General features: G+C 47.6%; 4 protein-coding genes across 5 annotated transcripts in view; 1 reads left to right on the top strand and 3 right to left on the bottom strand.

The window, feature by feature from the left end:
* The window catches only part of mdga2a (MAM domain containing glycosylphosphatidylinositol anchor 2a), a 73,919-nt gene extending 72,125 nt beyond the window's left edge, over window positions 1-1,794 (top strand). Inside the window, exons 14-17 of the mRNA XM_070842655.1 lie at window positions 659-844; window positions 937-1,067; window positions 1,180-1,279; window positions 1,706-1,794. Coding sequence (XP_070698756.1) covers window positions 659-844; window positions 937-1,067; window positions 1,180-1,279; window positions 1,706-1,794 — 506 coding nt within the window. The remainder of the gene's footprint in view (window positions 1-658; window positions 845-936; window positions 1,068-1,179; window positions 1,280-1,705) is intronic.
* A 9,081-nt stretch (window positions 1,795-10,875) lies between these two features.
* LOC139211543 (dehydrogenase/reductase SDR family member 13-like) lies at window positions 10,876-16,093 on the bottom strand. Of its 2 annotated transcripts, none has more exons than XM_070841767.1 (6): window positions 15,967-16,093; window positions 15,235-15,353; window positions 15,007-15,130; window positions 14,379-14,562; window positions 14,101-14,219; window positions 10,876-11,938 (listed from the first exon to the last, which is right to left on the bottom strand). In XM_070841767.1, the coding sequence occupies exons 1-6, from the start codon at window positions 16,091-16,093 to the stop codon at window positions 11,673-11,675; spliced, it is 939 nt and encodes a 312-aa protein (XP_070697868.1). In that variant the 3' UTR covers window positions 10,876-11,672. The 2 variants fall into 2 exon arrangements, with proteins under 2 accessions (XP_070697868.1, XP_070697867.1); XM_070841766.1 differs by having other exon boundaries at window positions 14,101-14,254; window positions 14,390-14,562.
* Window positions 16,094-16,802: 709 nt separating this feature from the next.
* LOC139211542 (dehydrogenase/reductase SDR family member 13-like) lies at window positions 16,803-21,259 on the bottom strand. The gene is made up of 5 exons (XM_070841765.1): window positions 21,095-21,259; window positions 19,779-19,897; window positions 18,872-18,995; window positions 18,274-18,600; window positions 16,803-17,601 (listed from the first exon to the last, which is right to left on the bottom strand). Exons 1-5 carry the CDS (start codon window positions 21,222-21,224, stop codon window positions 17,339-17,341), a joined length of 963 nt encoding a protein of 320 aa, XP_070697866.1. The 5' UTR covers window positions 21,225-21,259; the 3' UTR covers window positions 16,803-17,338.
* An 814-nt stretch (window positions 21,260-22,073) lies between these two features.
* Window positions 22,074-23,119, bottom strand: hikeshi (heat shock protein nuclear import factor hikeshi). Its single transcript, XM_070842493.1, has one exon. The coding sequence runs from the start codon at window positions 22,942-22,944 to the stop codon at window positions 22,348-22,350; it is 597 nt and encodes a 198-aa protein (XP_070698594.1). The 5' UTR covers window positions 22,945-23,119; the 3' UTR covers window positions 22,074-22,347.
* Between the last annotated feature and the right edge of the window lie 889 nt (window positions 23,120-24,008).

Raw genomic sequence — 24,008 nt, 5'->3', positions numbered from 1 at the left:
CCACTGTGGAGCAGGAGTGTGTGTGTGAGTGAGTGAGTGTGTGTGTGTGTGTGTGTGTGTGTGTGTGTGTGTGTGTGAGTGTGTGTGTGTGTGTGTGTGTGTGTGTGTGTGTGTGTGTGTGTGTGTGTGTGTGTGTGTGTGTGTGTGTGTGTGTGTTCTCCACACTCGTGTACAGTTTAATTTGTGAGGATTGTTTCTGTGCCGGATGAGCCGGAGGTGGATTTGTTTGCAGGCCCGTTACATTAGTGTTTGCTGCTGCAGCCTCGTGGGTTAATCTGTGCAGGTCAGCGGCAGCAGAGCGAGGAGGGCCGACCCCCCCACGGCCGGGAGGGGAAAATACATGAAGCCCAATTTCTGCTTCTTCTCGTCCTGTGGTTTAAGGAACACTTGTTTTTATCAACCTGCTTTTTCACATCATTCTTTCAAGTGTTTGATTGTTTTACTGGTTCACTGTTGTTTTTAATAATGAATATTTATTTGAGCTTTTATTTCTCATGTCATAGGACTCTGTTAAATGTTGTGTTAAAGGTTAAAGCTCATCATATAACTACTATTATTACTCCAGGGGTCTTTGTATATTTCCTCAGTAGTGTTTCTCTGCGTCCTGATTGGTCGCTCACACGGAGAAGTGACTCACTAACTAACTGGCTCTCCGCAGGTTTCTACATGTACATCGAGACGTCGAGGCCGAGGCTGAACGGAGACAAAGCCCGTCTGCTGTCCCCCACCTTCAACATGAACTCCAAGAGCTCCTCCTCCTCCTCCTCCTCCTCCTCCTCCTCCTCCACCAACAGCCCCACCTACTGCTTCGCCTTCTACTACCACATGTATGGGAAGCACATAGGTGAGGCTGCAGCAGGTCCCACAGAGCGTCAGGACGTTTCTCCTGTGAAACTCCACTGAGGTTAATGAACACGTGTCTCTTTGTGTCTGCAGGAGCTCTCAACGTCTTTCTGCGCCACAAAGGTCCGACGGTGACGGACGCCTCCGTCTGGAGTCGGAGCGGTAACCAAGGAGACCGCTGGAGGCAAGCCAAGGTCAACATCCACCCGACCGCGGCCTTCCAGGTACAGACCACACCCACGACCGCAGGGCCCCCATCACCCCCATCACCCCCCCCCCAATGATCAGGACCCTCAGGTTTGTGCCGCCTGCTCTGAGTCTCTCTCTCTCTGCCAGATGGTGATGGAGGGCGTCCGAGGAGCTGGCATCGAGGGAGATATCGCCATCGATGATGTCACCATCGAGGAGGGCGAATGTAAAGACCCCCCCCCCAACAGTGAGTACTCTGTGATGAGGACTAGCCCCCCCCTCCAAGTCCACAATACTGGTGTATCTGAGGTGACCTGCTGGACCAGTTCCAACACTTTTACTGCCTCAGTCACTCAGACACCAGGATGAGGACAGAGAGGATCATGGGTAGGAACAGGGGAGTGACCCTTTAGTTGACCAGAGCTTATTAAATATGTGTGACAGACTTCTTCATTTTAAAAGGCAAAACTAAGAGTCTCTCTGTCTCTCTCTCTGTCTGTCTGCCTCTTTCTCTCTCTCTGTCTCTCTCTCTGTCTGTCTGCCTCTGTCTCTCTCTCTGTCTGTCTCTCTGTCTCTCTCTGTCTGTCTCTCTGTCTCTCTCTGTCTCTCTGTCTCTCTCTCTGCCTCTCTGTCTCTCTCTCTGTCTCTCTGTCTCTCTCTCTCTCCCTCACAGATCTAAGGTCGCTCGCCCCGCCCTCATCGCCCCATATATGGCAGCTGTCCGTCACTCTGAGTCTGGCTCTGATTGGCCGGCAGAGGTGACCCCCCCCTCAATGGGACGCCACAACCTTTGGCTCTCCTGCCCCCCCTCCCCCCCTTCCACCCCCCACCCCTCCCTAACTACCAAAGATCCGGTCAGAGTGAGTTCCTGCCAAGATGGCCGACACCAAAGGTCACAGATCACAGAGAAGGAGGCTCGCGTTAGCTTAGCATAGCTTAGCTTAGCTTAGCACAAACACTGGAGGCTTTACAGCTGTGTTCAGTCTTTATGCTAAGCTAACCAACGCTATCACACCGACGTCGACAGTACCAGTCCCCGAGAAGACGCTCAGAGTCCAACCAGGTCGGTCCAACATGGCCTCCACACGGCTTCACCTGTGATGTCAGAGGCTAATGAGTGTTAGTTAGTGGTGGGGGGGACAGGAGAGGAGAACCATTACAGAAGAAAGACTAGCAGCTACTCGTCAGCGTGGTTCACGTCATCATCTGAGGACCACGAACAGCTAGCGACCATGAACCAGTAGCAGTACACAGAAGCTAACATTAGCATCGCGTCGGCTAGCCGAGTACCACACGACCGACCGCTGTGATGTAGAAATGTAGATGACGTGAACGTTTCTCTGCGACTCTCTGTTATTGTGGGGAACTAAAGCTGCTGCTGAGGACGGAGGTGAGACAGTAACAGCTGATCGGTCGGCACCTCGCCGAATAAGGTCCAGACCCGTTTCCAGCTTTACCGCAGCTCTTGGTGTGAACACAGTCCGAGAGCTTCTACCATCCAGGCCGAGGTCACACGGGGTCGAACCCAGCACCTCTGAAGAAGATGAATGAAGTAGATCTAATCTAATCTAATCTAATCTAATCTAAGCAGCCTGTAACCATCTACAGCAGCAGGTGAAACTCTCTGGTGAAACTTTGACCTTTTGGTTTCGGCTCAGCGCCACGAAGCACAGAAAGACACACGGCGCTCCGGTCAGAAAAACAGGAAGTAACAGTTTGAATGTCACCTCCCCTCAACCCCCACCCCCCCCCCATCACCCCCCCATCACCCTCTCATCACCCCCCCATCACCCCCTCATCACCCCCCCATCACCCCCCCCCCTTCACAGATCAACAGTACTGTACTGCGAGCTGGACGGACAAACGGCAGTCTCTCTCTGTCTCTCTCTGTCTCTCTCTCTCTCTGTCTCTCTCTGTCTCTCTCTCTCTCTGTCTCTGTCTCTCTCTCTCTGTCTCTCTCTCTCTCTCTCTCTCTCTGTCTCTCTCTCTCTCTCTCTCTCTGTCTCTCTCTCTCTGTCTCTCTCTCTCTCTCTCCCTCTCTCTCTCTCTCTGTTTTTTTTGGGGGGGGTAACTTTTTACGGCGGGCGGACCGACGGCGTTTTTACGAACTACTTTTGGATCTTGTTTTGACGTCTGTCTGTCTGTCTGTCTGAGGAGGAGAGTTCAGCCTCTGCCATGACATCAAGTGCCTTCAGACTCAGAGGAACAACATCGCCGGGCCGAGGACCGCCGTCGTCATGGAAACGAAACAAAGACAGACAGACAAAAGTGTCGGACATCTTTACGTCTTAGCGGCCGATGAACAGAAATATCTCCCGGTCTGATTATGCAGAGAATCTTTTTTCTTACAGAGTTCTTCTTTTTTTTCTTTGAGTAGAAAATATTTTGGACGACAAGAGGATTCTGGGAAAAAAAGGAAGCCATGTTGGATGGAGGCAGCAGAAGAAGAAGCCATGGACAGGAAACAGGAAACAGACTGTGGATACAAACGGGAAGCTCTTTGATTTATTTAACAGTTTAAAGAACAACATGCAATCATAACCTGAGGATCTGTGACGGGCCACTTCAAAATAAAAGACTTCCTGTTGGACGATCTTCAGCCCTAAGCCAATGGGATTCGAGCATTTGGTCTCTCAGAACTATTTTAGTATTTCAAAATAAGAGTTTCCAGAGGCAGGCGGAGACTTTGACGCTACCCGAGACCATCGGTTACCTTAACCTCCAAAACAGCCGGAGCTTTTGGGAAAAGGACGGAAAATGTAAAATCAAATCTTATATTGTTCGTATGATATTATAAAGGGGGGGGGGGGGGTCTTTACACTCATCTCTTTTGTTTGGTGGTTTTACTGACGGTGGATCTTTAGTTCAGGTTTCTTTGTTTTGGTTTTTACTTGTGGGAAAACTCCAAAGGACTTTGGAGGATTAAAACCAGGGGAACAGTTTGTTTGTTAGTTTCAGGGAGTCGATGGTTGAACTGATTTTAAACACGTCCTGCCGATAAAAGGTTTTTAAACTCAGATCCACGACGAGGATCCATTAAGAAACAAGCACAAAAAGATAAAAATGTATTTAATCCAACGGTGGACTGATGAGAGACACCTCTGCATCGTGTTCTATGGAAGCACATTTCTGCCAAAACCAGAAAAAAGGATGAGACACTTCAGAATAGTGTCCTGAGGAGGCATCAGTGGAGTCACAACCTTGACTCATTATCACAGTTTTAATAAAGTAGAATTTAGATTTTTCTTAAAACTTGTGACGTTTGCATGAAAAGTCCAAATTATATCTATTAATGGATCCATCCATGTTTCCTTTTTTTAATGGGAAATTCCTACTTTTTATTTTCAGTCATGATGGTGACACTTGTTTTTCTTAATGTTTAATCTGTTTCTTCTTCTTGTCTTTTTCTTTTTGGCAGAAATGGGCTTCCGTACTTCTGCTCCAACACACCACTGCCATTTAGATTCACAACACGTGTGAGAAGAATGATTTTAACTTGAAAATACATTTAACGGCCCCGTCCCATCATCAGACGCCCTCTGTCCCCACCCGTCCGTCAGATCTGCCCCTCTGTTGTCATGGAAACAAACCCCGTAGCGACCAGCTGCCCTCGTTCGGGCCCTTTTGACAGCAGCAGGTTGTTCTTCTGGACATCGGCTCTCTGTGGCCTGTCGGGTCGACCTGTCCGCTGGGGGGTTTGTTTCCATGGTGACGACAACAGAAGGTGGACGGTCCAACGGAGAACGAGCCAATCAGACGGCCCCGTGGCTGACGCTCGTTCTCTGGGTTTGTGTGATGATCAAACCGAACAGTGATCGATCGGGTCGGCCGAAGGTTATTTTAGACTTTATTTAAACGACAAAGGAAAACAGTGTTTTATTTTCACCACACGATGACGATGATGATGATGATGATGATGATGATGATGAGAAGAAGTCTGATTCCCACACTCACATTAAACTTTGATCAGAAGTCGTTCAGCAGTGGATCCATTAGAGAACTCATTCCCTCCGATAAATATCATTTCTTTTGAATGTTTTGTTGGTTTTATATCCTCCCTGTGGCCACACTTTTCCACTCAGAGTATTTTTCCACTGCAGCTGATAATCAGATTTGTATTAAAGCTCCTCTGGGTATCAGTTTATCCTCGACTGCATCATTATCACATTAACTGTGTTTGGTGGAGTCGCTGGAGATTATCGGTCTCCTCTGAAGAACACCGGCGGGTTGGTTGGCCGGTTGGTTTGTTTGTTTTCGCAAATGTTTTTCAAAGTGTCCAAATTCAAATTGCGACGAGTCGCAGCTTTGATCAGAAACAGAAAGTGGTGTTTAAATATTCCTGCTGATACAGAAATATTCCTCTGCAGACGCTCGTATGGAAGCTCATTACAGCCTGGAAGAGAAAGGAAATGGCTGAATACCAAATTAAATTCTCAACATAAGTCAAAGTTATGAGACGCAGTGAGTGTTTACGTGGACGTGTCCCTGCAGCCTGTTTACATCTGAACCGGGTTTCTGATCACAGTTTGGTTCCTCTTGGTAAAGAGCTGAACCTTTGTGGCTGTTTAGATGGAGAAAGCACAGAAATGTGTGCAGCTCACAGTTTACACTTAACCACAGTTAGCCCTTTAGCTGTTTAAGACCTTTGAGCTATTGTGTGAATTATAAATCACATGTCCTGAAGCCAGCGTTCAGGCCGTCAGGACTAACAGCTGCACCACTGAGGTCCAAACAAAACCCCAGAGAGCTTTTTAAGAATCTGCTGCAGCTGAAGGCTAAAGGCTACGAGTCGACTCATCAGCTCGTTCAAACTGATCCCACTGCAGCGGTTTGTGCTGATTCCACCTCTTCATCCAGTGAGTCCGTTACTTTTCATCCTATAGAGCCGCTTCCTGCAGCGCTCGGACATAACGACGTCGTACAAGGCGTCGCTCGTGGCGGTGGAAGCCGTCCTATCTCACCTTATGCAGACGATTAATTGTTATTTGTCAGCGATCCAGTCGTACCCGTACCTGAAGTGTCTGCAGTGCTCAGGCTACAGGACACGACAGGTCTGATTTCACAAGGCTGGTTTATGTTGTAAACACCACAGACGCCTGCTCAGAGCTATTTATTATTATTATTATTATTATTATTATTACTGGAGACATGAATGACCAGATGTCACTGTGGTCGACGTAAATGTCCAGACTCGGATCAGAAGCAGGACTCAAACACACTCAGTGTTACGCTTTTTGATTTAGTGTCTTCAAACTTTAATTCATTGTGAGTGATTTTTATTACTTTTTTATTTAGATTTTCTTTCTTTTTATCGTGGCACTAATGGGCTTCCATGGATTTGGGTCCAGCTGTTGTAAAAAACACGTTCTGCCGCAGAAACTGATTTATTTCAGCCTGCGGACGTGAACAGCAGGAGTGTGCAGAAGTAAAGTGTATTAGAGCACATTAGAGTAAATAGGGTTGAGTTCATGGACAGACTACATTTCCCAGAAGCCCTGTTGCTTAAAGCTGCATTTAGGAAAATAACACAATGGATGCATTTTTATTTTAATGACTGTGGCTCTTATGAAACCTGTTCTGTCTCTGGTTGCAGAGAACTGGTCGCCTGTTGGTATTTTGATGTTATTATTAAAATAAGGTTATTAAAACCTAACTTTTGTTTTTCAGACACCATCAAACATTTCAGACGCCGGTCAGAGCTTCTGTCGTCAGCTCGTTTATTCCCCGGGGGGATCCGGTTTGTGTGTGGTTTATATTTGGATTTTTTTGGGAGGAGGGGCAATAAAATAAAAGTTTTCAAACAGCCAGTGACACGACTCTGTGGACGTGTGAAGAGAGATATTTTTATAATTGTTATTATGCTCTGCAATAGATTCTCAGATCAGTTGGACTGACTGAAGGTTACACTGCATTCTGGTATTATTATTATTATTAATATTATTATTATTATATTAATAAATACACTCCAAATGTCATATTTAACGGTTTTCTGTCATGCTGCATTACTGTCGTGTTTGTCTTTGTCACCTTGTGGGGACTCTCCACGCTGACACTGTCATTAAAAAAAAGATCCTTTAAGTCACAAAGAGAAACTTTCTTCACATCAAGGGAAACAAAGCAGTGACTTAGTTTCTCAGATTGTGTGTGAGGTTTAAATGAATATAAAGTAATTCACTGTCCTCATAAGTGGCAAAAACAAGTGTTTACGTGTGTGTGCAGGTGTATTACAGGGACAGAAACCTGTTCACACTACATCGTGAGGACTCAAAGTAAATCTAATATCTTGAGTTCTCTGTGAAACTATTAATAACATTTTGTCAACCTTTCTTACACTAAACCGTAAACTGATGAATGATAATGACAATAATTGTCAGTGAAAGTCGGAGAGGCTTCTCTGACTGTTTGGATTCAGTCGGAACAAAATGGAAAGAAAAGAAAGAGAAGAATGTCATTTCTCTGGTTTAAACAGGATGATCGACAGCTGAAGGAGACGAGACGAGACTGAATGAGAAACTTTCACCATCTGGATGGAAACACATCACAAAGAGCCGACTTCAAACAGACCTGCTGTGTTTTCACTGAGTGAAGTGAAGCCTCCATCATCAGAGGACTGACGGCACCAAATTAAACCTCATTTCCCTTAAAAACACGTTTGGTGTCTGGAAGCTTCATGATCTCTATTAGCATTTAAAATAAAGTTCTGAGCAACAGCAGTGTGAGTTTATAGAGATGGAGACAGAGGTACAGGTGCACAGAGGTTTCACCTGTAGTCAGTCAGGTTCAAGTCCATCCAGATGACTGCTGGGTCATTAAATCACTCTATTGGTTGTTTGGATCAACTAAAAACACCAAAGTAACACAAAGTCCTGTGTTTTAAGAGGTTACGTTCAGTTTTTGTCCACTGAGGAACAGCTGTTAATGTCAGTATCTTCAAAAGCACCAGACTCCATTGACAAAAACAGTCATTTCACTTCAGAACACAGGAGCTGCTGATCTACAGTTGTCTCCATCAGTTAGTTGGTGTTATTATGTGATCCACAAATATTCTGTTGGATCCAAACTGAGCCTTTAAAGGACTAAAGTCACATAATAACAAACACACTGACTGATGGAGGCAGCAGCTCCTGTGTCCTGTTCTCTAAAATCCCTGTTTTAGTGAATGTAGTCTGGTGTGTGTGCTGTTTGTGGTTAAACCAAAAGGATCTTCCAGGTCTCTCTCTGTAGGGATCCTTTCCATGATGCTGTCACACACTTAGAATAACACTCTGAGCCTGTCAGTGGATCAAACAAGCTCTTTTAGTGGACCTACTGTGATCAGGTGCAGTTGTCCCAAAGGATCACGTTGCAGCCATTGCAGCCCGTTTGGTGGCTGCTGGCTGAGGTGATCTACTGGACCAGTTCTGGTTGAGGTGATCTACTGGACCAGTTCTGGTTGAGGTGATCTATCTACTGGACCAGTTCCAACACTTTGTCATGGGGGGGTCATGGTTGGGGGGCAGTATACCCTCCCATGTACGAGCAGCCTCTGGTCCTGCAGAGTTTTCTTCCACAGTGAATAGTTCTGGTCCAGGACTCTCAGGTTTCTGCCCCCCCCCCCCCCCCCCCCCCCCCCCGCTGCTGCTTCAGATGCTGTGGATGATTTGTGTTTCTCCATTAAGTTAACATTGGAGATATAATTTGTGGTCTCTGGGGGTCCTCTCTGAGCTGGACCATTCATCACCCCCCCGCTGGACGTCTCCGGCGCTCACCTTGTTTTATTTACTGAGTCCAGCCTAATGGCCGCCATTCATCATTCCTCAATTGATTTTCAATTGCGGCGCTGCAGTGTGTTAAGCAGACCGGTCGGGCCGGTCTATTTCCTGGAGTGTTTATTAGCGGGTAGTTAAAGCCCCGAGGATCAGACTGCTGTGATGGAGACTTTAATGTTGTTTTAATCTGGCAGCGTTTCTTCTTCTTCATTTTTTTTTCTCATCCAGTTTTGTGGTTTTTCTTGTTCCAGTTTAGTTTTACTTTAGTTTTCATGAGTTCAGTCTCAGTCGGAGGGTTTTGTTCTAATTTAGAACCCCCGTCTTACCTGTCGGAGGAGAAGACAAATAGCTGCAAAACAAGATGGCGTTTACTCCAGACAGTCCCGTCCCCCAGAGGATGAACCCTAATAAAACTTTATTGATCCTCTGACCTTCTGTTCAACACAACTGTTCGTTTGAATCTACGTTAGTTACAGCTTTTATCGTCTAAATCAGCAGGACGAGTTTGATCCATTCAGTCCGATAACGTTTGGAAGTCTAGAAGAGAAGAGAAGGATCATTTCATCCCCATTCAAGTTAGCTCAGGGCTAACAGGAAGTTAGCACAGGGATAACAGGAAGTTAGCTCAGGGATAACAGGAAGTTAGCACAGGGATAACAGGAAGTTAGCTCAGGGATAACAGGAAGTTAGCGCAGGGCTAATAGGAAGTTAGCACAGGAAGTTAGCATATGGGTCCAGCAATGAGGAAGTCACACTCGTCTGGCTTCCTGCTCCACTGAGCAGCTTTCAGAAGAATGAACGGAGCCTCCAGGAAACACAAAATGGCCGACGGATACGAACGTTCACACTTTACACCCAAAGTATGGAAACACTTTGGGTTCATAGGTGGCAGGAAAATAGCCCAAACAAGAGAAGAAGAGCTCAGAGGAACAGAGACGAAGGAGAGAGAAACAAAGGAGGAGGTAAGAGACGAGCTCTCAGCCTTCCGGCTCCTTCTGAACTCTTTTCTGGGGACATCAGACTAAAAGGACCTTATTTCTCATCTGAACATCTGAAGTGTTGAATGTGTTGTAGAAGCTGGTTCATATGATCTAGGACAGGATTAGATTATTAAACTGTATAAACTCACCTCCTAATAGCTAAAACAGGTGTGTCAGGTGTTCATCAGGCAGATTAATGTTGGAATGGTGGAAAAGGTCACTGGGTCACATGACTGCAGCAGGAAGTTCAGCGGCCGTCACTGACAGCTCTGGAGCTACACTCAAGCTGTAAAGGGACATTTCCAGAATATGTCAAAGGTGCGTGACACCGTGGGCTCTAAGGCCACAGAGGGAGAACATGTTTGTGAATATAGAACATAGAAGAGACGTCTTCCTCAGGTGCTGCAGCGCCACCTGCTGGTCTGCTCCCCTCATGGTCACTGAGTGAGGAGCTGAAGGTGTCAGTTTACTGTTTGATATCAAAGGATGACCAAAGTTACCTTCAGTCACTGTTTAACACAGAAACAATCAGATCAGACTAAAGAAACATGGTCATGAAGAAATGATACTAAACTTTTGATATAAATATCATGTTTAAGTGTTTTTCACTGCTTTATTTCTCCATCAGACCTCTGACGGAGAACTGAAGCTCTTCTCTCTAACGCACCAGACTCCATTGACAAAAGTAGTGATTTTAGCTCTCAGCTCCATCAGGTAGTCTGTGTTCAGATCTGAGCTGATGTGTGACTTCACTGATGGAGGCAGCAGTAGACCTGCGTGTTCTGCAAGGTAAATGACTACTTTTGTCAGTGGAGTCTGGTGTGTTAGCATGTTAGCATGTTAGCAGCAGAGACAGAGCGGCTTCAGCTCCCCGGCACAAAGCGGTAAAAATATTCTAAATGTGCCGTATAAGTAGCTCATACACTCCCACTTCAAATAAAGCTGAACTATCCCTTTAACAGCCTCCTGGTCAGATGTGGTCTCTGTCCTTCTATCAGTGCTGTGCAGGTGAGACAGGTGAGACAGGTGAGACAGGTGAGCTGACACGCAGCAGCAAACAGGTTCAAAGGTCTGAGGCTGTAAAACAGACAAAGTGACTTCAGGTTGTGTGTTTTCAGCTTTTTATTCCCCCCAAACAACCATCACAGTTCTTCCTCCACATCCTACATGTTATACTGTTATATTCATATGGACCTTTCAAAGTAAAAGTCTCCCTTTTTAAACTGTAAACTGCTCACAGTCTCTGTTGTGAAGGTTTAACAACACAGAGTGAGCGACTGCTGCCTCCTGCTGGGACGTCAGAGGACAGCAGGTGGACCGTTCATTTAATCATCTTCAACCTGCTTTCTGTTTTATCTTCACTGTTCGTCTGCACGTCAAACACAAAGCTTTGTTTCAGAGAGTCAAAGGTTCATCACTGGCTGTGCTTTGACTCGTTGTCACGTCCCTGTTACTTTCTGTTTTATTCTTTTGTTTGTATTTTTGATGTATTCATGTCTTCTCTCTCTTCTCTCGTCTCTTTCTTCACTGCAGCTTCTGTTTGGCTTCCCTGTTGTTGTGTTTAAGTGCACCACATATTTAGAATATTCTCACTGCTCTACGTTCCCCTCACTCAGACCTTTCAGACAGGAAGCGGAAGTTGTTCTTCCTCTTTGCTCATTTCTAAGCCACCAGACTCCATTGACAAAAACAGTGACTTTAGCTCCCAGAACACAGAAGCTGCTGCTCTGTGGGACTTTACTGACCCTTTAAAACTCCAGTCACTTCTTCTGTGAGGTAAAATCACTGTTTTTGTCAATGGAGTCTGGTGGCTGAGGTGATCTACTGGACCAGTTCCAACACTTTTCCTACCTACCGGTCACTCAGACTGGGGTAGAAACAGTGCAGTGGCCCTTTAACAGCAGTAGACAGTTCAGTCCTCAGAGAGTCCACACAGCTCCTCGCTGACCTCCCACAGTCTCCGGGCCACGGCGTCGTCTCGGCCCCGGGCGCACACGTCCTGCACGGCGCAGCAGGAGAAGTAGCGTCCGCTCAGAGGCTCGATTCCCTCCTGCAGGGCGCAGTGCAGCGAGGTCTGGGCTCCGGCCTCCGGGTCCAGGAACAGCAGCCGGGCCACGGGCTCGATGAAAACCTTCTGCCACAGGCTGACGTGACGGGACAGCTCGGTGCGGACCACTCCTGCAGCGCCACAGACACACTGAGCGTTAGCGGGTCAGTTAGCGGGTCAGTTAGCGGGTCAGTTAGCGGGTCAGTTAGCGGGTCAGTTAGCAGGTCAGTTAGCGGGTCAGTTAGGGGGTCAGTTAGGGGGTCAGTTAGAACCACCCCCGGTCTGAAACATTTATGAGGAAAAAGAACAAACATTGTGGGATGATCGAGTTCAGAGACTGAAGACACAGAAGAACAAGGACCAGCAGTGTTTCTAGAACCAGGATTTACTAAACCTGACCTGAAGCCTGACCCCCCCGACCCCCCGACCCCCCCCAAAGTGAAGCCACGTGGTTCACTGGCAAAATGACTTTAATCTGTGACTTTATAATCTCAGAGTTTGAGTTTTTCTCACTTTTAATCTCAGAACTCTGATGTTTTCTAAATCACTTTCATCTCTGAGGTTTTTCTGATGTTTTTCAGTTTAAAGGTCGACTTCACAGCAGATCAGGTGAGAAACTCTGCTGCTGCTCACCTGAGCTGTGACTACTTTAGAAACACTGAGGTCAGACTTCAACCGAAGAGCTCTCAGAGGATCACTAGTTGATCTATTCAGTTAAGTGATCAATACTCTTTAGAACATTAGATTACTGTGACCTGTTACTTCATCCAATAGAGGATCACCTGCAATGTAGTAAACTGTTAATGATGAGTTAACCAGGTGTAAAACTAGGGGGGGGGGCAATTATCCAACTAGCTGCCGTCTGTCTATTTGCACCTGGGTGTCAGTCACCTGGGTGTTAGTGGGTGTCAGTCACCTGGGTGTCAGTTACCTGGGTGTCAGTTACCTGGGTGTTAGTGGGTGTCAGTCACCTGGGTGTTAGTGGGTGTCAGTCACCTGGGTGTCAGTCACCTGGGTGTTAGTGGGTGTCAGTCACCTGGGTGTTAGTGGGTGTCAGTCACCTGGGTGTCAGTCACCTGGGTGTTAGTGGGTGTCAGTCACCTGGGTGTCAGTTACCTGGGTGTTAGTGGGTGTCAGTCACCTGGGTGTCAGTTACCTGGGTGTCAGTCACCTGGGTGTTAGTGGGTGTCAGTTACCTGGGTGTCAGTCACCTGGGTGTTAGTGGGTGTCAGTCACCTGGGTGTCAGTTACCTGGGTGTCAGTTACCTGGGTGTCAGTTACCTGGGTGTCAGTTACCTGGGTGTTAGTGGGTGTCAGTCACCTGGGTGTCAGTCACCTGGGTGTTAGTGGGTGTCAGTCACCTGGGTGTCAGTCACCTGGGTGTCAGTTACCTGGGTGTCAGTCACCAGGGTGTTAGTCACCTGGGTGTTAGTGGGTGTCAGTCACCTGGGTGTCAGTCACCTGGGTTACCTGGGTGTCAGTTACCTGGGTGTCAGTCACCTGGGTGTTAGTGGGTGTCAGTCACCTGGGTGTCAGTTACCTGGGTGTTAGTCACCTGGGTGTTAGTGGGTGTCAGTCACCTGGGTGTCAGTCACCTGGGTGTTAGTGGGTGTCAGTCACCTGGGTGTTAGTGGGTGTCAGTCACCTGGGTTACCTGGGTGTCAGTCACCTGGGTGTCAGTTACCTGGGTGTTAGTCACCTGGGTGTTAGTGGGTGTCAGTCACCTGGGTGTTAGTGGGTGTCAGTCACCTGGGTGTCAGTCACCTGGGTGTTAGTGGGTGTCAGTCACCTGGGTGTCAGTTACCTGGGTGTTAGTCACCTGGGTGTCAGTTACCTGGGTGTCAGTCACCTGGGTGTCTGTTACCTGGGTGTCAGTCACCTGGGTGTTAGTGGGTGTCAGTCACCTGGGTGTCAGTCACCTGGGTGTCAGTTACCTGGGTGTTAGTCACCTGGGTGTCAGTCACCTGGGTGTCAGTTACCTGGGTGTCTGTTACCTGGGTGTCAGTTACCTGGGTGTCAGTCACCTGGGTTACCTGGGTGTCAGTCACCTGGGTGTCAGTTACCTGGGTGTTAGTCACCTGGGTGTCAGTTACCTGGGTGTCAGTTACCTGGGTGTCAGTCACCAGGGTGTTAGTCACCTGGGTGTTAGTCGGTGTCAGTCACCTGGGTGTCAGTCACCAGGGTGTTAGTCACCTGGGTGTTAGTGGGTGTCAGTCACCTGGGTGTCAGTCACCTGGGTGTCAGTCACCTGGGTGTCTGTTACCTGGGTGTCAGTCACCTGGGTGTCAGTTACCTGGGTGGACGCTGTAGCAGGTGACGTTGGTCCCTCTGAGCCTCTTGGCGAGCTCGTAGGTGAAGAGCACGTTGCACAGCTTACTGCTGCAGTAGGCCTGGAAGAACTGCCAGCTGTACCTGCCGGTGCCCAGGTGTCCGTCCGCCGCCAGAGCCTGAACACAACAGAAAAGGGCTCTGCTAGTAGTTCCCTCCCCAGCGTGCAGCCTGACTCTGGAGCCTTATGTTCCACCTGAAGTGCAGGTTAACGTGTCGAGGAGCTGACGTGTGTTTACGTGCTGTGTGCTCACGTTGAAGTCGATGTGTCCCCAGCGGTAAGCCATGGAGGCCAGAGTGACCACGCGTCCTCCCCCCACCTCCTTCAGCCTGTCCAGCAGCAGGCGGGTCAGCAGGAAGTGGCCCAGGTGGTTCACCCCGAACTCGATGCCGAACCCGTCCTCTGTCCGCCCGTCGGCCACCACACCTGCAGGACGGACAGAGATTTACATCAAACACACCAGACTCCATTGGCAAAACGCTCATTTTACCTCACAGGAGCTGCTGCTCTGCTGCTGCCTGCATCAGTTAATGTTTGTTTTACTGTGTGTTATACACATATTATATTGGAGCCAAACTGACCTTCAAATCACCAAAGTGACACAATAACACAAACTAACTGACTGATGGAGGCAGCAGCAGACCAGTGTGCTGTGAGCTAAAATCCCTGTTTTTGTGAATGTAGTCTGGTGGTGTTGGAGAGAGCAGCTGTTATGTTGCAGCCTGTTTGGTGGCTGCTGGCTGAGGTGATCTACTGGACCAGTTCCAACACTTTTACTACCTACCAGTCACTCACACACCAGACTCCATTGTCATTTTACCTCACAGAACAGAACACAGTTTGTGTGTGTGTGTGTGTGTGTGTGTGTACCTGCGTTGTTGATGAGCAGGTCCAGCCTGGACTCAGTTTTCAGGAACGTTTCGGCGAAGCGGCGGATGGACTTGAGGCTGGCCAGGTCCAGCTGCAGGTAGAGCATGTCGGTACTTCCTGTTTCCTGGAACAAGATCACGGTCAGGTGACCACAGGGTAGGACATCAACATGAAGTGGACCACAGACCGTAGCTAAGACAGACAGCTGATCCTCCTCTTTGTCTCCACCTGCTGTATCTCTGCCATGGTGGACTCGGCCTTGTCCCGGTTCCGGCAGGCCAGGATCACTCTGGCTCCCTTCCTGGCCAGGTGCAGCGCCGTGGCTTTACCGATGCCGGTGTTTCCTCCTGCGGCAGGAAGTGACATGTAGCGTTAGTCTGAGGGTCTGTCTGTGGCTCACACATTCATGGTCCCCTCAGGATGAACTGATGAGGGTCCCTCTAAAGGCCGACGCCTGCAGAACTACAGCCTCATCAGCGGCTAGTTAGCTAATGTTAGCATGCTAACACGGTGAACGCTAACTAGACGCTTGTTAAACTTCAGCATGTTAGCGTTTAGCTTAGCACATCCTGTGCTTCAGGCTGCAGACGCCTCATTGGCTGCTGCTGCTGCGATCAATGTGTCGGCCATATTGGGGGGGTCGAGTCTGATCAGCTCTAAACATGAACCCACTGATCCACAGGCTGTGATCCACTGGCTGTGATCCACTGGGTCCACAACTTGTCAAACATGTGGAAAAGATCTTCTTGTGTGACTGAAGTTTGTGGCAGCAACATGTTGGAACGCCCCATTGTCCCATTGTCCCTGAACGTCTCGTGCAGGTGTGTGAAGGTTCTTCCTCTGCGTCACAGTTTGTCTCTAAACACAGCAGAGGGTCTGAAGCACGAGGACGCTTCAGGTGTTTTACTGTGATGATCAAATGAGTAGATGATGATGACACACCTGCCCCCCCCCCCTCACCTGTGATGATGACGGTCTTCCCGGCCATCGCTGCGTTTCCTGAACACCTGGACCTCTTGAAGAGAGTGTGTGTGAGGAGGATGTACCCCCCCAGCAGCACGCCGGCCAGCAGCAGCAGGTGGAACATGGCGTCTGGAGCTCCGCAGGGAGGCCGCCTGCCTTTTAAAGGCCCGCTGGGACGCCTCACCTGCCCGCCCCCGGCAGGTGGAACCGGTGGGACAGGCGCAGGCTCGGCTCGGCTCGGACCGGTCCGACCGGTTCTGCTGAGATTCCTCCATGATAGAAACTGTGCTGCTGGCTGACCTTTGACCCACAGACTCACCTGAAACCTTCACAATAAAACCCCCAGACTGAGGTTATTGTTCTAATAATAATAATAATATTAACATCCCAGAATACTTCCAGCAGCTCCCCTGAATAATTAGAATGATAGAAGTGGGTTATAGTTATGGATCCTTCAGGTGTTTAATTCACCTGTATATCTTCTATATGACTGAATATATAATAACTAAGATCATGTAGAGACTTTCCACCTGAGGATCAATAAGAGATGAGTGAGACAGAAACTATATTTCCACCTGAAAGATTAAAAAAGTCTCATTTATTATTAAACTCCTCCCTCAGTGTTTTATTGACATTCACAGAATTAACATCATGAAAAAAACACTCAGTATGTTTGTAGATGTTTTATTTTATGACTTTAGATTTAATAAGGATTCTGTACTTTATGACATGAGACCAGTAACTTTGACTTATTTTACTTTGTAGTCCACAGAACTACAGACGTGTTCCTCTGAAGTCTGTGTGACACAAAACACATCGCAGGTAAGAAGAAATTCATTTTCATTCATTTTATTTGGCAAAAAACAAACAGAATGAAATACAAACTGCAGATAAACGACCTAAAGTATAAAGTACACACATTATTATCCATCAGTCATCATGTAGAAACATTTTAAAACCTCAAATATCACAAACATCTAATGTTTCATATTTAATATGATGTAGTATCTTAATAATGATCTTAGTATCTTACCGCTGAGGGGAAAACTAACCTGATCTTTATGAGAATAAGAAATAACACTGAGGACGTGTGGAAGAGCAGCGTGTTCAAAAGAGGAATGTTTCTGATCCTTCACACGTTCAGTAGGTTGGACTTTTCTCTCCTACTTTAGTCTCTTAATGTTTCCTTCTCTATATTTTCTATCTGGACATGTTTTCAGCTCTAAAGCGCCGTCACACAAAACACATTAGATAAAAATATGTATAGAAATGATGCGTTCAAGTACCCTCAGACTCCTCAGTGTCCCCCACAGGGGGGTGAGGAAGCAGAAGAAGACTGAACGTGGGTTGAAAGATGAGCTTCCAGGTTTTAGGCCAGGCCGCAGAAGCTCTCGCTGAGCTCCCACAGCTTCCTGGCCGCGGCGTCGTCTCGCGCCTTGGACTCGATGTTCAGCAGAGGTGCACACTGGGTGAAGAAGTGGCCGCTGAGGTGCTCGATGCCTGGCTCCAGGGCACAGTGGAGCGTGGTCTGAGCTCCGGACTCAACGTCCACGAAGAAAACGGAGATGATGGGTTTCAATAAGAGCTTCCACCAGAAGCTGGCGTGACGGCCGATCTCCGTCTTTATGGCTCCTGGGAGGAGAAATGATTTAAAAAGGTTCACTGACAAAATATTTATAGAGCGTTTCTGTCAGAAGAACAACATCAGATGTAAGAAACAGAATTATGACATAGTCAAATGTAACTTCAGTGTGTGTCCACATCCTGGTGTCTGAATGACAACAGCCGTTCTATCGCTCTCTGCACACACACCAGACTACATTCACTAAAACAGGGATTTTAGAGAACAGGACACAGGAGCTGCTGCTCTGCTGCTGCCTCCATCAGTCAGTGTGTTTGTATTTATGTTAAACAAATATTGAGTTGAATTCAAACTAACTTCTAAGTGTTGATTTACATCTGAGCTAACCCTTTAAAAGTCCAAGGTCACAAGGAGGTCCTGTTCTCTAAAACCCCTGTTTTAGTGAATGTAGTCTGGTGTGTGTGCTGTTTGTGGTTAAACCAAAAGGATCTTCCAGGTCTCTCTCTGTAGGGATCCTTTCCATGATGCTGTCACACACTTAGAATAACACTCTGAGCCTGTCAGTGGATCAAACAAGTACATATCGCTCTCTTCAAACACACCAGACTCCATTGACAAAATCAGTCATTTTACCTCACAGAACACAGGAGCTGCTTGTTTGTGTTGCACACATATAAAACTTGTAAACCCTCTTTAGTGATGTTAATGAGGCCCGTCTGTACCAGGATGGAGGCTGTAGCAGGTGACGTCGGTGCCCTGCAGCCTCTTGGCGAGCTCGTAGGTGAAGAGGATGTTGCACAGTTTGCTGTGGCAGTACATCATGGAGGCGTGGAAGTAACTGCTGCCCAAAGCCAAATCTCTGTGAGCCGCCAGGCAGACGAAATCCACCTTCCCCATCTTGTAGGCTTTGGAGCCCACCGTCACCACGCGGCTCAGCCCGCTCGCCTTCAGCCGCTCCAGGAGCAACGCCGTCAACAGGAAGTGACCCAGGTGATTGACACCGAAGATCATCCCAAAGCCGTCCTCTGTCTTTCCGCTGTCCATCAGACCTGAAGACAGAAACAAGAGGAACAAAAGACTCATTTTTAGAAATCCTCTCATAGCAGTCAGTCCTCCGTCTGCCTGAATCCATGTGAATGCAACAAAAATGTGGAAATAAATATAAAGTTCTCTAATAATAAAGGCCTCTATGTAAAAATGTACTTAAACTCGAGGACATTAGTGTAAGTAACAAATGTTAGCATGTCCGGCTAACGAACATTTTTATGGAGCCTACATAGTGTCAGTCCAGCTGTGTGAAACAAGTCTGAACAGACTGACCAGCGTTGTTGATGAGCAGATCCAGTCTGGACTCGGATCGGAGGAAGCTGTCGGCGAAGGATCGGACAGACTGCAGACTGGCGAGGTCGAGCTGCATGAAGATCACCTGGCTGTTCCCCGTCTCCTGGTCACAGGTACAACAAGGTAGGAACATCAAACACAACACTGATTCTCATATCTATCTATCACGTTTGTATAACTGCGTATCATCGGCATAAAAATGAGCTGCATATGTTGGTGAATATCATCAGCTCGTGGTGACCTGAGACTGTAAAGGAGCCACCATGACGTCACCCACTGGTTTGTGATGACTGTTTAGAAGCCTTGAGTTTTTATTGTCTCCATCTTGTTGTTTTTTGGTGCCTGAAGTGACCATATTTGGACAAGAGGGTGGAGCTAGCTAGCTAACTAGCTTTGTTGACTTTTACTGGGATGCTAAGGTTTAAAACAAAGTGCGATAACTGGAAAAGTCGACTCGTTCGAGCATCTTTTAACTCTTTTAAACACAGGGTCAAAGTTCAAAGACAAAAAAACAAGTTCACAGCTATTTAAATGCACATATCACCATGGTTACACACTGGTATGCCTTTATCCTGATTGACAGGTTGGCATGTTAGTGACACGTCAATCACAAGTCAGCCCCGCCCTAAAGCCCCCCCCCCGGTGTATCTTCCTCTAAATGGACCATAATTTACTAAATGAACTGAAGAGGACAGTAAACTAGAGAGCAGCACTTCCTTATTCACACTTTGCTGGTATGTATATATATATATTCATACTGAGGAGGACCTGGGATGTTGCCCTGAGGGACACCACTTATGTCTGAATGAGGATCCTGCTGTAACTGAAGCTCAGTAAACTCTGGTCTGGAGACGTGTCAGAAACACTAACAGGTTTTTGTCCTCACCTGGATGATTTCCTGGACGGCGGCCTCGGCTCGCCGTCTGTCCCTGCAGGCCAGGATCACCCTCGCCCCCCTCCTGGCCAGGTCCGTCGCTGTGGTCTTACCGATGCCGGTGTTCGCTCCTGGGGGGGGACAGAGTCAAAGACAGGACGTCACGTTAATGAACCCTGATGACCTGATGTGATCCTCTGACTTTCATCTAGCGCCACCAGCAGGTCCTCGTCTTCACAACATCTACTCAGTGAAATGGTTTTTGTTCAAACATTTAAACTTTCTGAAGATAAAAAACAGTAAATTAGGACAAACTGTGAATCCTGATTAGTTCTGCTGTTCTTTAGTCATTTTACTTTGTATGTGCAGTTACATCTATATATTATATGTATATTATTAGATATATTCTTCTTCTTTTGCTTCTTTTTATGTTTTTTATGTGTCATGTTTTGGGGTCGTCTGTCTGTCCGTCCCATTCTTGTGAACGTGATATCTCAGGAACACCTTGAGGGAACCTCTTCAAACGTCTGTTTTAAAGGTGTTTCCACCAAATATAAAGTGAATAATCTGCTCGTGTTACTCGCTTCAGTTTGATCACCTGATCAGTTTTGTTTATTTGTGTTAATCGCACAAGTAAACACAATGACTGGAGAGCCAGGGCTAATGCTAATGCTAACTTGGACTAGTGCTAACTGGTTCTAGTGCTAGTGCTAATACAGTCTGTGGTTGAGATGTGAACTTTAAAAACACCAACGGATGGAGGTGGCGGCCGCCCAACAACCCCCCCAGTCTGGCTGAAGTTCAGACAGACAGCGGAGGGCGGGGCTCAGGCTGTTCTCCAGCCTTCATGTGTGAACGAGGTTGTTTACTCCCAGAGTGAACTTTTAATCTTGATCAGAAACAGTAATAAAGTGCTGGCACAGAAAAGCACAGAACCCCCCCCAGGACAGAACCCTCCAGGACAGAACCCCTCCAGGACAGAACCCCTCCAGGACAGAACCCCTCCAGGACAGAACCAGCCTCTGTCCCACCTCCAGTGAATGAAATGAGCCCACTGTCCAGAGCCAGTGGCCACAGTGGGCTCAGTGGGGGCTCAGTGGGACAGTGGGGGCTCAGTGGGGGCTCAGGTCTCTGTGTGGTTGCTGTTGTTGATGTTCCCTGGTGAAGGCTGAAGACCTCCTGTGTCTATGCTGCTGAACACTTTGTCTGCTGGGTCTGTTCCTCCAACACGTCAGCTGAGAGGCTTCAGGTTTCAGCAGCTGTTCTGCTCGGTACATATCTGCCATACTTCTCTTCACACTGTGATTAGGTCACGACGGCTCACTCACCGGTGACGATGGCGGTTTTCCCATGAAGCTTTGCGGTACTTTTACATCTGGGCAACTTGAGATAAGTCGCATGGAGAAGAAAATAACCTCCGACTAACAGAGCCCCCACCAGCAGCGACTCCAGCATCATCCTGGCTGCACACACACCAAACTGCTGCCTGTGTGTGTGTGTGTGGCCTTTATGCAACAGCTTATCGGCTGCATTAGCTGCTCCACACCCTGCCCACCCCCCCTCACAGACAGCCTCTTTCCTCTGCTTGCCAGTCCCTTAAAGTTACAACAGCTACATCGCAGGAGCTGCTGGTTAGTTTGTGTTACATAAAGATAATGTGGTGAATCCTCTGCACACACACCAGACTACATTCACTAAAACAGCAATTTTAGCTCACAGGACACAGGAGCTGGTGGTCTGCTGCTGCCTCCACCAGTTACTCTGTGTTACACAAATTTAATTATTGAATTCAATCTAACTTTTAAATGTCAGTTCAGTTTGGAGCTAAATCTTAAAAAACACCAAAGTCCACAAACACGTCCTTATTCTGTTCTCTAAAATCCCTGTTTTAGTGAATGTAGTCTGGTGTGTGTGCTGTTTGTGGTTAAACCAAAAGGATCTTCCAGGTCTCTCTCTGTAGGGATCCTTTCCATGATGCTGTCACACACTTAGAATAACACTCTGAGCCTGTCAGTGGATCAAACAAGCTCTTTTAGTGGACCTACTGTGATCAATCTGTGGATGGTCTTCTTCATTCATGGACGATCAGAAGCTTGAGACGACGTCCTCAGACCAAAAGATCTTCAGTTTCCCGTCAGAGGAGCAAAGAAAGCAGCAAACATTCACATTTAAGAAGCTGGAATCAGAGAACTTGGTGTGTTTTACTTATAAAGTGGCTCAAAACGATTCACTGAGGATCAAATAGTTGGTGATCTGATGTATTTTAAGTTGGAAGGAATAAAGTGGAATCGTGTGTTTTGGCTCCAGCTCATCTTTTATTGGCTCCATTAATAAAACAGTGAAAAATGTCCAAAACCTCTAATATTCACTAAATTATGATGCGAAACCACGAAGAGCAACAAGTTCTGTCGTCCTGCCAGTTTTTATGTTTTATTGGAAAAAGGACTTGAAGCTGATGAGGCTGATCAGGATCAGGTTTGTCTCTGAGCCTCCACAAGACCTGTGGGACCTTCAGCAAGCATGTCAGCCCCCCCTGTCTCTGAGGCTGCGGCCCCGGTCCCGGTCCCGGTCCCAGCCTGCATCAGTTCTTCCAGAAGTGGGGGTTCTGCGCCATCCTCCGCTGGAAGCTCTCGTACCACCGGAGGACGCAGCCGGACGGGATGAAGGTCTCCGCGGGGTTCGGCGCCATCTGCGCCTGCGTCACAGCGAAGGACGACACGAAGTTATAGAAACTGTCCAACATCTTCTGCGTGAAGTGCAGGAAGGAGTCCACGGTGGACACGGCGGCGCTGGACACCGGGATCTGCTGGGCCAGCTGCTCCAGAGCCTCCACCGACACCCCGACCTGCGCCACGGAGGGCGACGGGGAGGAGGCCACGGAGCCGAAGGGGTGCGCCCCGCCCTCCCCGGCCTTCAGCCCGGAGATCTTGAAGATGGCACTCGGCTTGTCGTTGGTGATGAAGCCGAGCAGCTGCCACACCGGGCCGCCGCTCGTCGGGTCCGGGAACGAGAAGTAGACGGCGCCGCCCATCCCGGCCGGGAAGGGCACCGTGCCCAGCATGAACACCACCACGTGGTTCACGTTCTCGTAGTCCGCCAGGTTGAACACGAACTTGTCCGAAGCCACCTGCACCGCGTCCGTCTGCACCAACCGACCGGCGACCAGACAGCCGAACATCCCGCCGTTAGCCTCGGTGTTAGCTTAGCTTAGCCTGCGGCTAGCCCCCGGTACCGGAAGAACTCAGCGGAACTTGCTGGTCCAGTAAAAGCCGGAGAAATGAGTCCTGGTTTTGTTCATGGAAGCAGCTGTAACGGTCCGGTAGAAACTTCTAGTACCGAGTGTCACTGTGGGACTGTCCCCCCCCCCCCGAGTCTGCTGCTCCGCTATCGACTGTCCAGCCTAGATTAGAGGGGTAATGTGGCCCCACAGAGAGACTGTCAGGCACACATTCCTCTCTGCTGCGGACACTTTGGGCCTTTTCCGGTCGACCGACCGACCGACCGACCGACCGACCGACCGACCCCCCAAAACAAACCATCTGAGACCGACAGCACTTCAGCGGTTTAACGGGCCGGTGCTCCGTGAAGGTTCTCCTGGAAGACAAACATCAGGGCTGTGATGACCTCTGGTGGTTTGTTGTTGGCTTGGTGATGCTCGATGATTCGGTCATTTATTACCGGAAGTGAGAATTCTTCGCACTAAAAAATAAAAGCATGAATTTATTACAACAAAACGGACAAATAAAGTTCTTATGATACATTAATGGTTCACTGTCGCAAAAACATTTCACCTCAAACTAAAAATAATGAATGAAGACACAGATGGTCCTTTTACTTTTTGTATTCCAAGTAAAAGATTCACATAAAGATGAACATTTTAACCATTTTAAATTAATTTAATAGAAATAAGCTCCAGTGTAAGTGGGAATAATAACAATAATAGTAACAACAACAACAATAATAATATTAATTAATATTAATAAATAAAAATATTAATAATGATATAATAATAATAAGAGGCCCAGACATTAAAATCACTTTATCATAAATCTGAGCTCTGCTATCATGAGGATTTGCTGGCTGTTGTGTTGCAGGTAAACACTCTAACATCAGTCACACACCTGTTTTATATCACCTGAACATATGCACTAAATGTACCTTTTATTCAGACACTGAATTGTGTTTATGTCTGTGATACATTTCAATAAAAAGAAAAACTCCTTTCTCCTTTTTATGTATCTA

Source organism: Pempheris klunzingeri, chromosome 13 (genome assembly GCF_042242105.1).
Source record: "Pempheris klunzingeri isolate RE-2024b chromosome 13, fPemKlu1.hap1, whole genome shotgun sequence".
Taxonomy (NCBI): domain Eukaryota; kingdom Metazoa; phylum Chordata; class Actinopteri; order Acropomatiformes; family Pempheridae; genus Pempheris; species Pempheris klunzingeri.
Note: the sequence above shows the minus strand (reverse complement) of the source record. Positions and strands in the feature narration are given on the sequence as shown.